The sequence below is a fragment of the Lipotes vexillifer genome, unplaced genomic scaffold (assembly GCF_000442215.2).
Source record: "Lipotes vexillifer unplaced genomic scaffold, Lipotes_vexillifer_v1.1 scaffold740, whole genome shotgun sequence".
NCBI lineage: Eukaryota > Metazoa > Chordata > Mammalia > Artiodactyla > Lipotidae > Lipotes > Lipotes vexillifer.
Genome location: NW_006778610.1, coordinates 727088 through 741312, shown reverse-complemented (window position 1 = coordinate 741312; position 14225 = coordinate 727088). Strand labels below are relative to the sequence as shown.

The window sequence follows — 14225 nt, the reverse complement described above, 5'->3', positions numbered from 1 at the left end:
TCCAACAGCACAGCCCAGGAGGCAGGTCCTAGGTGATGTGGTTGGTTGTATGTAAGGAATTTATAACTTAGATATTTCCAATTAACGAATGGTTTATTCTGTATAACAAGAAGTTATGGTCAGACGAATGACCTTGAGGTATTTTAAGAACCTTAATTATCAAAGAAAAAGATTAAATTTTGATGTAGTCAGTAAACCTCATTCACCGGGAACAATAATACGTTGTTTGAATTTTTTTTTATATCATTAAGGACTGGGGAAAAAAAAGGAATGCTGTGGTTAACTCTTAAATCTTAATTTAACCAGAAATTTAAGTTAACTTTACATTTATGGAACATTTTGTTTATGTCATACAAAATGTGCTGGCAGTTGTTCTTAATATTGTTAACATGAATATTGTTTCACTAACCTACATTCATTGAGAGCAAAGTACACATCTGATTTGCCAACCACTGTTCATAAGTATTTCTATCAGTACATAGGACATACATGCCTTGATGGATATTCTCTGAAAGAAAGAATGAAACGATGCCTGAAATATATAAAATTGGTTAGGAAAAAGAAGAAAGGAAACTACTCATTTTAGAGTTAGCATATATTTTAATGAAAACTCCAGTTTCATATTTACTTGTTGGCGTTGATCATAAATGCAGTATGTTTTACCATTTGTTTTTCAGCTAATGAAATTTAGTGTGACAAAAATGTGATATCAAACTTCTGTATCCCTTGGTGGATTGTTAATCTTTTGGCTTCCTGTACTGAACAAGCTTTCAAACAGAAAATTTTATAGTGCACTGGATCTGGTCATTTATTTTCAAAGATATTGAAGTTTTAAATCTCACAAATGTTAATGCCTTTTATTACTCGTGTGAATTTCAGGGACAAAATACGTAGTCAAATAATATAACATTGTTTCCATGTTTAGTTAAGTCTTATACATAAATATAATTTGGTTTGGCACTTTACAGATAGACAATAAGATAATTAAGAAATTGAAACAATTAAATAATTGAAACATGAAAATGAATTTCCTTCCTATACCTCATCCTGTTTTTTGTACAACTTTTTGATTTCTGCAACCTTCAATTTGGATAATTTTTTTTCTCTTTTCATTTGAGTGAAATTAAAAGGATGTGGGGTTCCTTTTAATCTCCCACACACTAAACTCACTGATTTCTTTTCCATTAGCAATGTTTTATCTAATGAATGTTTTGGAGTCTAATTATCATGTGGTCTATCATCACTTCAACATTATAGAGGATTATATCACAGGGTTAAGTCACAAAGTGGGTTAATGATCGATGACTGTTATTTGACTTTCATAAGAATTGCAGTCAGCGGTAAGAAACTTATATCACCCATCTTTTTAAAGGAGCATTGACTGCTTACAGCTGTGCTTCCTGCAGCACAAAATTCAAAACCGGTGACCAAATTGTTTTTCTAGGATTGAAGTTCTAAATAGGCAGTCAGAATTTCACATTGACTGTTATAGGAAATGGTCAAGTAAATTTTTCTCCTTAAACTAATACCTTTTTTTTTTTTTACAAAACATATTTTTTAAAGGAGAGGCATAAATAGAAATAATTTCCTTTCACATGTTTTTTTCCTCTCAAGAATGAAATATTTTGAAACACTAACCAATGCAGCATTCACAGATGGAGTAACATACTAAGAGGGTATCTGAAAGGTTATCTGAGATGTCAGCCCTAGAATCAAGGCTCCATGAGGCTAGCATTTTTGTCTAATGGTTGTATCCCTCATGCCTAGAATAGTGCCTGGCACATAGTAAATGCTCATTAAGCATTTTTGGACTAAATGAATTGAATCAATAAATTCTATTAAATATTTTCAGACAGGCATCTTTTCATTGTAATGAAATTTAGAATACTTTTTACTAAATGTTTTATCAGTAGACATACTTTATTATTTTTTTAATATATTTATTTTATATTGGAGTATAGTTGATTTACAATGTTGTGTTAGTTTCAGGTGTACTGCAAAGTGATTCAGTTATACATATACATATATCCATTCTTTTTTCAGATTATTTTCCCATAGGTTATTACAGAATATTGAGTTCCCTGTGCCATACAGTAGGGCCTTGTTGGTTAGCTATTTTATATATAGTAGTGTGTATATCTTAATCCCAAACTCCTAATTTATCCCCCCCCCCATCCCACCTTTCCCCTTTGGTAACAATAAATTTGTTTTTGAAGTCTGTGAGTCTCTTTCTATTTTGTAAAGAAGTCCATTTGTATCATTTATTTTTTTGCATGTTTTCTTATAAGTTTTTCTATAGTTGCATTAAAGATAGTTTCTACAGATTATTTCCTATTTCTCTGAGAAATAATTTCTCTCTCTAGGTACTTACAACTCTTCAAAATTATCCAAACACAGAATATGAAATTATTCCTCAGATAAGATGCATTTGCCTTCTTTTATGTTTTTTCAGAAGCGCTAATAGGGTATTTGAAAGGTCAATAGATTTGATAGTGGTGATCATCTTAAATATGCATATGCTTCAGAGAGAGAAAAAAATATGTTGAAGTATTTTAGAAGCTGTACAATTACACAAGAATATTTTTATTCTTACCTTTTTTCAAAGGCTGTGTTGAGACTCATATTTCAATATTAGAAGTTTTCAAAAACTGATCAGGAAAAATATATGGATGCATTCCTGGACTCTCTTCCTCATTGCCTGTCATGGGGCTTCTAGACCCTTGATAGCACATGGACCAACGTTATGAAAAGCTGTTATATTTTTAGGGATTCTTTAATCAAGATTTTATCGTTTCTATATTATTTCATACCAGTGTGTTTTTTTAATATTATGGAAGTAAATAATTTAGCTAATGTCCCATATCTCTGCTTCACCTCAAACCAGAACAACCAGAGAGATATAAGTATGACCCCAGTTTTACCACTTACCTACTTCATGACCCTAGACCATTACTTGATCTCTCTGAGCCTCACTTTTATCATTTGTAAAATAAGAATATCTATCTTTCAGTGTTGTAAGGAATAAAATAGATAAATGTAACCTTTAAGTAAAAAAGTATAGAACCGTATGAGTCTTTCATCATTGTGGTATCCTGAGTTGATACAGGAAACCACCCAACCATACATACATTCCAAATAAATATTAGATTAAATCTTGTAATTTTAAAAGCAAATAAACAGACACATTGCAGCCTTTGAATGTAAGAAAGGGAATCCCCAGGTGCCATGTGTGAAGAGATATCTGAAAACCGAAGTGGTTAATGGGAACTAAAGAACTATAAGTTGATGGAATATCTGAACTAGATACACATCTAAGTGACTGTGGTTGTAATACCTGAGTGGAGTGGCATGTTGAGACTGCAGGCCTCTTAAGGAATTTCTTTATCTCTAAAGATAAAGAAAGCAACCTGGAAGTGATCCTGTTAATAAAATCTTTAAAAAAACAAACAAAAAAATTACTCTGGCTTGGAGTTGTAGAATCAGAGTAGTCACTAAGGGTTATGAGTAAATTAAAAGTCCTAACAAAAATCAGAATCCTGTCTGTGTTATATAAATGTGAGGGTGGGGGGTTTAAATTTGAGCTCTCTTAAATTTGCCACAAGTGTAAAAACCAAGTGAAGAAATTAACTTTCAAAACTGGTCCAGAACTGGTGAAACCTGTAGGGACTACAAGAAAGTCCAACCAGCAACCTTCATTTAAAGCTTTAAATGAAGGGCTTCCCTGGTGGCACAGTGGTTAAGAATCCGCCTGCCAATGCAGGGTACACGGGTTCGATCCCTGGTGCGGGAAGATCCCACATGCCACGGAGCAAGTAAGCCCATGCACCACAACTACTGAGCCTGCACTCTAGAGCTCATGAGCCACAGCTACTGAGCCCACGTGCCACAACTACTGAAGCCCGCTTGCCTAGAGCCTGTGCTCCACAACAAGAGAAGCCACTGCAATGAGAAGGCTACACACCACAACGAAGAGTGACCCCCACTCACCACAATCAGAGAACAGCCCGCGTGCAGTGAAGACCCAACACAGTCAAAAATTAAATAAATAAAATTAAATAAATAAATTTATTAAAAAAAATAAGTAAAGTCTTAAATGAAGACTTTCTGCTGTCCAGAGCACTTGATACTCTGGCTAGAGGAGAGGCATGTTGACACCTCACAAAGCAGGAAAGGAAAAAAGGCAGAGCAAGAATGTGTCAGCAGCTAGAAGAAATGGCATTCATACCCTAGGAAGCACGCAAAGAGAGTGATCTGAATGAGATCTTAAATATATTTAAATCCTTAAAATATTGAAAAGAAGGGTGTGGCAAGAACAAGATATTATGAAAAAGAAACAGGATATCTAAAATTGAATATGTAATTATTGAAGTAAAAATCTCTACGGATGAGTAAAACATCAGCTTTAAATGTACCTAGATGAGAGAATTGGAAGCCAGATATATAATGTAACGCAAGCCGTAGAGGAGACAATAAATATTCCCTTCCCTTTCCTTCCTCATCGACTCTCTTCATCTACCATTTTTATTGTTGGCACATAATGAGATGAGAAGAATGAACTCCATTTTTACTTTAATTTGACTCTGCCCTTGTGAGTGAGAAATAAACTATAGACTATTTAATCTCTTTAGTAATTGAGGCAAGGAAGAAAAATGTTTTAAAATATTGAGCTTATTAATCATTATAGGAAATAATTGCTATGACCTAGGAGCAGGTACACAAGACGGTTGTTTCTGTGGTAACTTATAATCCATGTATTTGATCTGAGGACAGAGAAAGAACACAAGGAGTCTAATGCTTTCCAATGAGATTTGAGACTAAATTAATGTCTCAAAAATTGCTAGTTCAGTTAAAAGGTATAATTTGACTTAAAAATGTGTGGTGCAGACATTGATTTTACTTTTTGTTTAAATTTCTGTTACATAAGTAATAAATTAGTAGCAACAGGTAAATATGTTTATTCTTAGGTTTAGAATTTATTTTCAAGTAAATAAGGCTTTTATTACTGTTTCTCATAGTTTGTGAATCAGAGATTTCCCATGAAGCTGATGACATGGCAATGGAAAAAGAGAAATATGTTGATGAACTGAGAAAAGCACTGGTGTCAGGAGCAGGACCAACTGACACATACAAGTTTAATTTTTCGAAAGAGTCTTGTCACTTCTCCTTTGAGAAAAACTTGAAAGATGTTTCAGTAAGTAAAACTTTCCATAATGTTATAATTGGTAAAATGTTAGAGAATACTTATTGAGAAATTATTTAAGTAACTAGCATATTATTCCCAGAATAGCTCAGAAACAAAAGTAAAAAGTACTTGGTTTCCAAGTTGGAAAAATGCTTCAAAGTTATAGTCATTAAATGCTTTATATTAATGAATTGTGAAAAAAATTATTGCAAAATATATTTCATTTTTAATGCTTTAAGACTAAGTATTACTGAGATAATTACACGGATGAGCAGTATGAAAAGTGGTGTCAGAAGTTTTAGACCATGAGACAAGGCTTAGTGAAATGAGTTTGGGGAAATACTGATTTTTGAGAAAGAAAATAATATATATTTCTTTGAATATTTAATAATTATAACCTATTTTCTTCTTTATTAGCATGTATTTGCAATTACAAAATTATATAGATAAGTGTAGTAAGACATTTGATTAGAAATTAAGGTATTTTATTTATATTATCAAACTTAGAAGTATTAAAATAGAAAGAAATAACTTTCAACCCAAGCTTTCTTAAATTTAGAGACAGTTATTGAACAGTTTGTGCCGGAACTAAATTGAGTTTAAAAAATTCTTTAAAAAAAAATCTTTAGTTCAGAATGATTAAAGGGATTTCACCAATTAGAGATACATTTGAAGCAACAGATGGAATCATTAATTTGAAATATATATTATCTTGTATAGAATAATACAGAGAGCCTGGCTTCAGTAATTATTTCTGAAAAATTTAGCATTATTCTGAATTGTTTAGAAGATACATACTTATAGTACTTAGCTGCCAATTTATGTAAGTTTCAATAAGCTGAGGTTCTTAAGATGATAATTTAAATTAGGGTAAGGTTTGAACTGACTACTGAAATTTTGTTATTTATCGCAAAGTACTCTTTCCTGTGGCTCAAGTACAATCAAATGATGTTATATACTATGGAACTGCTGACTGTTTCTTCTAATATTTTGAAGCAGATCATTGTCAAATTGGTTATAATGCCATTTCCCACGCAACAAGCATATGTATGTAATGACTAACATTATTTCATACCTCCAGATTCTGATTTTCATATGTGTTGTGTTACACTGGTGCATAACAAATTAAAAGTGTGAGAGTACTTTTGGGTACCTGAAAGGCTTTTGGTATCTTTGACATGGTGAAAAGGAGGGTTTGGATGGAGTACTTGCCATGCTTAGCGATACATCGGATCTTGCTGCCTTTGTGAAGAAAGTCCTCATGATTTCAGTTGTTTACAGTTGGCTTGGCATGTATCAGACTCAAAAACCGTGACAATAATCCTGAAAGATAGCTTGCTTACTACCCTGATATTAATCAACTTTATCAGAGCCAAAGGCTTGAAACACTAGCTTTTCAACAGGTTTTCTCAAAAAAATAGAAACAGATTAAGAGATTCCTAGTAAGGCAGATGAGTGTTGGTTCCCTAACAAATATGCCCTAAAGCACTACAGTGCAGTTTAGATTCCTGCCTCACTATTTATTCATTTATTAATTTGCCTATGAGAAAAAGAAAGGCTACTTTCAGAATGGTTTGATGAGGAGGAGTTCATGACTTGGCTTACTTGAGAGATATTTTTGGATGTTTGAATGAGATAAAACTTTCAGTATGAGGTGCTACAGTCAGCCTTACGGATGCAGATGACAATCACAAGTTTATTTGGCCAAATTTCCGTGGGAATCTTCTAGTGCTGTAGGATGTGCTTCTGCAAATTGAATTTCAGAGTGACAGTATCATTTAAATTCATCTGCTGGCAAAAATATGCAGACAATTGGAAACATGGCAGAATACTTTTTAAGGCTAATTTTGCTTTGGATGTCCTAAAACTTTAAAAGGAGTTTGTAATTAATTCCTTGATGGCACAGATGTCTGATTGTTGCCAAAAATGACCTCCTACACTTAGAAGAAAAGAATGAACATAGATTCACCTCAAAAGGTTATAGTGAATTCTGTTCTGTTGTTGACATAAGGTTACTCTCCCATGACCAAGAATATTCCATGAGTTCTAAGTACATTAGCTACCAGTTTCATACCTCTTAGAGTCAGGGTTTTTGGGCATTTGTTGTCATCAATTCAAGAAGTTTTATGTAAAAAAAAAAAAAAAAAAAAGAAGTTTTATGTGTCTAATTCTGTGTTGAAGATCACTGCATAATTTGAACATTTTGAGTATTCAAGTCATGACTTATTTGAAATTTACATTTCTATCAAATTTTCTCCTTTTTTTCCTATTTTTAAAAAGGAAGTAACTACTAATTTTTATATTCAAGAAGACCTGTTTCTTTTTAAATATTACCTTGTGTTTTAATTGTCCATTTCCAAAGCAATGAAATATTTAATATGTATAATGTGTATGTTGATGTTTATATACTTTTTTTTGAGGGATGGATCCATAATTTTCATGAGATTGCTTTTGAGCTCATAATACTCAAAATTTCATTTTTGCTCTCATTGGCGTTTCCTTACAAATAACATAGACTTTTAATTTTAGCTTAATTTTCATTGGGATAAATGTTGAATGGCCAGTTGGACGCTAACTCTTTTTCTCCGTACCGTACAAACCTCTGGGATGCTTCCTGCTCCATCACCAGGACACTTCAGTTGGCAGTAGATTTTTCTGGATGACAGCATGCTCTAGTACAAGCATTTAGAACTCATTATCTCTTCGCTATAGGTACTGTTGCCTACTCAAGAGATTATCATATACTTTGTGTCACTCTTTTCGCTCTGCCTTTTACAGTTCATATGGATTTTGCAGTATATACTTTGTCATGCAAATAATACATCTTAATTAAAAATGTCTTCCTCTTCTTCTCTCATAATTTGCTCTGTTCCTTCAGAAAACATTTTCATTCATGAGCCATGTAAAAAAGACCTAATTTTTTTTTTGATAAGAGTAACCCTGGGGGGAGACAAAATACCTGTATGCAGAAAACTATAAGACATTGATGAAAGAAACTAAAGATGATACCAACAGATGGAGAGATATACCATGTTTTTGGATTGGAAGAATCAATATTGTGAAAATGACTATGCCACCCAAAGCAATCCAGATTCAATGCAATCCCCATCAAATTACCAATGGCATTTTTTTACAGAACTAGAACAAAAAATCTTAAAATTTGTATGGAGACACAAAAGACCCCGAATAGCCAAAGCAGTCTTGAGGGAAAAACATGGAGCTGGAGGAATCAGACTCCCTGAATTCAGACTATACTACAAAGCTACAGTAATCAAGACAATATGATACTGGTACAAAAACAGAAACATAGATCAATGGAGCAAGATAGAAAGCCCAGAGATAAACCCATGCACCTATGGTCAACTAATCTATGACAAAGGAGGCAAAGATATACAATGGAGAAAAGACAGTCTCTTCAATAAGTGGTGCTGGGAAAACTGGACAGCTACATGTAAAAGAATGAAATTAGAACACTCCCTAACACCATACACAAAAATAAACTCAAAATGGATTCGAGACCTAAATGTAAGACCAGCCACTATAAAACTCTTAGAGGAAAAGATAGGAAGAACACTCTTTGACATAAATCACAGCAAGATCTTTTTTGACCCACCTCTTAGAGTAATGGAAATAAAAACAAAAATAAACAAATGGGACCTTATGAAACTTAAAAGCTTTTGCACAGCAAAGGAAACCATAAACAAGACTAAAAGGCAACCCTCAGAATGGGAGAAAATATTTGCAAATGAATCGACAGACAAAGGATTAATCTCCAAAATATATAAACAGCTCATGCAGCTCAATATTTAAAAGACAAAAAAATGCACTCAAAAAATGGGCAGAAGACCTAAATAGACATTTCTCCAAAGAGGACATACAGATGGCCAAGAAGCCCATGAAAAACTGCTCAGCATCACTAATTATTAGAGAAATGCAAATCAAAACTACAATGAGGGGCTTCCCTGGTGGCGCAGTGGTTGAGAGTCCGCCTGCCGTTGCAGGGGACACAAGTTCGTGCCCCGGTCTGGGAGGATCCCACATGCCACGGAGTGGCTAGGCCTGTGAGCCATGGCCGCTGAGCCTGCGCGTCTGGAGCCTGTGCTCCGCAACGGGAGAGGCCACAACAGTGAGAGGCCCGCGTACCAAAAAAACAAACAAACAAACAAAACTACAATGAGGTATCACCTCACACCAGTTAGAATGGGCATGATCAGAAATCTACGGACAACAAATGCTGGAGAGGGTGTGGAGAAAAGGGAACCCTCTTGCACTGTTGGTGGGAATGTAAATTGATACAGCCACTATGGAGAACAGTATGGAGGTTCCTTAAAAAACTAAAAATAGAATTACCATCTGACCCAGCAATCCCACTATTGGGCATATACCCAGAGAAAACCATAATTCAAAAAGACACATGCACCCCAATGTTTATTGCAGCACTATTTACAATAGCCAGGTCATGGAATCAACCTAAATGCCCATTGACAGATGAATGGATAAAGAAGTTGTGGTACATATATACAAAGGAATATTACTCAGCCATAAAAAGGAATGAAATTGAGTCATTGACAGATGAATGGATAAAGAAGATGTGGTACATATATACAAAGGAATATCACTCAGCCATGAAAAGGAATGAAATTGAGTCATTTGTTGAGATGTGGATGGATCTAGAGACTGTCATATAGAGTGAAGTAAGTCAGAGAGAGAAAAACAAATATCCACATGTATGTGGAACCTAGAAAAGTGGTACAGATGAACTGGTTTGCAGGGCAGAATTTGAGACACAGATGTAGAGAACAAACGTATGGACACCAAGGGGGGTAAGTCACGGGGCGGGGGGTGGTGGTGGTGTGCTGAATTGGGCGATTGGGATTGACATGTATACAGTGATGTGTAAAATTGATGATTAATAAGAACCTGCTGTATAAAAAAATAAATAAAATAAAATTAAAAAATTAAAAAAACAGAGTAACTGTGGGTTCATAGTTTAGCTTGCTCATACATCTGTTTTCTCATCTATAAAGTTTTGAAGTGATTTCTTGGATTTATTCCAGGTCATCTAACATACTGTAGTTTTATGTTTCTAAAAATAGTCCTAATGAAGGAAAGCCATGAGGTTTGAAAGAAAATTAAACATGATAAACACACATACACACCCTCCCCCACACACTACAAGCATACATGAAAATTGGCTTTAGGTTTCTATTAGAATTAAAATAAAGTCTTTTTGCATTTTCTTTCCCTTCCTCTCTCCTGCCCCCACCAGCAGATATTGGCTTTGGATACAGTTAGCCTGAAAATTTGATGACTTAAATAGCATGGAGGTTTGCTTTTCTCTGATGTAATGATCCAAATAGGCAGGCCTGGGTTAATACAATGGTTTTATGATGCAGGGGCCCAGGCTTCTTCAATCGTTTGCTTTACCATTTTTAACAAGGAGTTTTTATCTCATTGTTACTGTTATGCTCACCTTTCAGGCAACAAGACTGAGTTAAAGAGAAAATAAAGCACACATGCATTTTCTTTGGCCATCACTGTAAAATTGGAAGCATTACTTTTGCTTGGATTCCATTGTCCAGAACTGTCACATGGCTTCACCTAGCTGCAAGGGAATCTGAAGTGTGATCTTCAGCTGTGTCCTATGCCCAGAAATTTTCATTACTGTGTAAAAACGGGAAGGTGGATATTGAGGGACAAGGAGCAATCTCTGCCTGTTACATTTTAGAAGAGATTGAAGTGTCATTCAATCATTTAGAAGGGTTCACTTTTATTGTTACAAGGGTCTTTCTCTAGAATTTTCATTATAAATAATTGTTTCAGTTGTTTAAAAAATGTTACAACATATAGTAAGGTATAGGTTAGTTTGTATCTTACTGTATGTCATAACTTTTTTTAAGTGGAAGTTAGAAAAGTTCAAACAACCTCCCTATATTTATTTAACTTGCATTTCTCAGATATATAAAAATGAAGTAAAATAAGTTAGCCCAAAGCAGTCAAAGTTGTTTTTAAAAACAGCAGTCTAAAATCCTATATTATTGCCATGTGTCCCTGTGGTTTGGGGGACTTTGAAATCAAATGGGTATTTCCAGATGAAATATCAGAATTGGAGCATTTGTTATGGTACTCTGCCAAAGAGTTTGTCAAAAATAGTAATGATTTTCAGGTTTGTGGGAGTATGGGTTGCAAATGTGTTGCTTGAATGCCTCAAAAAGAAATTGTAGTATTCTTTATTTCTATGATAAAAATATTTGTATATGTCTGCCATTTTTGTATTAAACACTTTATAATTCCTGACCTTTTGGAATGTGGGAACTAAATCAGCAATGTAAGTGATGCAGAAGTCCTGCTCAAAGTATATGTTTTGTAGTTAAGCCATGGAAAAGACTTTAGAATTATTACTTTAAAAAATTAATTTTTAGTTATACAGTTTTGTATTTGAGAACTCATTTTCCTTTTCTTTTTTCATATTGCTCTGCTTTGATTTAAAGTGTTTTCTTCTTTTATAAGAAACACCTTAGTCATTATATTTTAATTTTTTCAGTTATTCCAGGATTTTTCAGAAAGTAAACAACTTAGAGCAAAAACAGAAGTAGGAAGTAGCATGTAAAAACTATGCTCTAAGAGAACTTTTGAGTATTAATATTTGCTTATTATTTTTCAGTTAATCTCCTTTTCAGTTAACACATACTCTCACTTCATCATGTGGTGTTGGCATCGTCACTCTCTGTATGTGAGGAAACAGTTGCTAAAAGCATAAGCAAGTTCCTAAGGAAAGCACAGGTAGTAAGGTAGGGTAGAATCCAGGTCTCTGTCAAAATCAAGTAAAATTTTTCTTGTTGTTGTTTAGGTGTAGTGTACATACAATAGAATGTACCTATGTAAAATTCAAAGTTTTCATTACTCTAGACAGTTCCTTTGTGCCTCTTTGAGGTCAATCCCCAATTAGCCCCTTTCTTCCTCACTCTGCTTACTCTCCAGGTTCCAGGCAGCCACTAAACTTTTAAATTTATTTGGACTTATACCGAGGCTCCAAATATGGTCTCTCTTGTTCAGTGGTCTTTGAACACTTGAAAGAAATGTTTATTCTGCTGTTGTTTGGTGGATTGTTCTATAAATGTCAGATCAAGTTGGTTGAGCTTGTTGTTTTTCTATAGTTTTGCTTATTTTCTGTCTACTTGTTGCACCAATGACAGAGAATGTATTCAAATCTGTAACTGTAATTATGGATTGGTTTATTCTCCTTGAAGCATAATCAGGTCTTGCTTCATGTATTTTTGAATCTTTGTTATAAAGTGCAAAACATTAAGATTTGTCTTGTCCTCGTGATGATTTGATCCCTTTATCATTATGAAATGACCCTCTAACACTTAAAATTCTTTGATCTAAAATCCACTTCCAGCTTTCTTTTGATAGGAGTTAGCATGACATATCTTTTTCCATCCTTCTGCTTTTGACTATTTTTGTCTTTATTTAAATTGGGTTTCTTTTAAGAAATATGTAGTTGGATTTTGCTTTTTTAATCCAATCTGGCAATCTCTGTCTTTTAATTGGGGGTGTTTAGGGCATTTACAGTTTATGTAATTATTGATGATGGTTTTAAAATCTGCTGTCTCTGTTTCACCTTATTTCCTTGTTTCTCTTATTGTGTCTTTTTTTGGCCTACTTTAGTATTTTTTTATGATACTATTTAATCTTTTTGGTTGGCTTATAACTCATTTTTATGCTATTTTAATGCTTGCTTTAGAGTTTATAGCATGTATCTTTACCTTATCACAGTCTACCTTGAAGTGATATACTGCTTTACAGATAGTTTAAAACTCTTACAGCAATATACATTATATATACACCCACACATTATACATCCATTTTTTCTCTCCTGGCCTTTATGTTATTTTGGTCATACATTTTACTTCTATTGATATGTATGTTATAAACTCCACAATATATTGTAATAATTTTTGTTTTTAACAGCCAATTAACTTTTAAAATCTATTTTGAAATAATTTTAGACTCACAAAAAGTTTCAAAAATAAGACATAGAGTTCAGGATACCCTGCACCTGGGTTCCCCAATGATAACAATATATAACCATAGTACATTATTAAGAGCAGGAAATTGACATTGGCACAATATTATAGACTACAAACCTTATACAGATTTTGCTACTTTTTACAAGTAATCTGTTTTTTTGTTGTTATGCTTTTTTGTTTCATTTTTGTTTGTGTTTATAGTTATATGAATTTTATTACATGTATGGATTCATATAACCACTACCACAATCAGGGTGCAGAACTGTTCTATTATCACAAAGAAACCTCTTCGTTCCTTTGTGCTACCCCTTTATAGTTGTACCGGCTCTCCAGTATAACCCTCAGCAACCACTTATCTGTTCTTCATCACTGTGCTTTTGTTATTTCAAGAATATTACATTAATGAAATCATATAGTATGTACCCTTTTGAGATTAGCTTTCCCCACCCACTGAGCATAATAATGCCCTTGAGAGACATTCAAGTTGTTGCAAATATCACTAATTTATTTTTATTTATTTCTGAGTAGTCCGTTGTATGACTGTATCAGTTTGTTCATCCATTAATGACTTAAAAACATTTGTGTCATTTCCACTTTTTGGCTATTACAAAGCTGCTTTAAACATTCATGCATAGGTTTCTGTGTGAATATAAGTCCTCATTTCTCTAGTGCAGAGATTGGCAAATTATATCCTGTAAATCGGCTGCCCATTTTGGTAAAGTTTTATTGGGACATAAGTGTGCCCATTTGTTTGTGTATTGTCTGTGGCTGCTTTTGTGTTATAATGGCAAAGTTGAAGAGCTGCAACAGGACATTGTGATGTGCAATGACTAAAATATTTACTTTTGGTCCTCTTAGAAAGAGTTTGCTGATCTCTGCTTTAAGATAAATATCTAAGATTGGGAATACTGGCTTGTATGATAAGTATGTGTTTACCTTTATAAAGAAACTGCTAAACTGTTTTCCAAAGTGGGTGTACCATTTTATATTCCTACCTGAAATGTATGAAA

At 33.8% G+C, this 14225-nt stretch overlaps 1 protein-coding gene across 1 annotated transcript in view; it reads left to right on the top strand.

Annotated features, from left to right (window-relative positions):
• Positions 1 to 14225, top strand: part of XRCC4 (X-ray repair cross complementing 4) — a 265302-nt gene that overhangs the window by 28508 nt on the left and 222569 nt on the right. The window contains exon 3 of the mRNA XM_007451707.1: positions 5016 to 5191. Coding sequence (XP_007451769.1) covers positions 5016 to 5191 — 176 coding nt within the window. The remainder of the gene's footprint in view (positions 1 to 5015; positions 5192 to 14225) is intronic.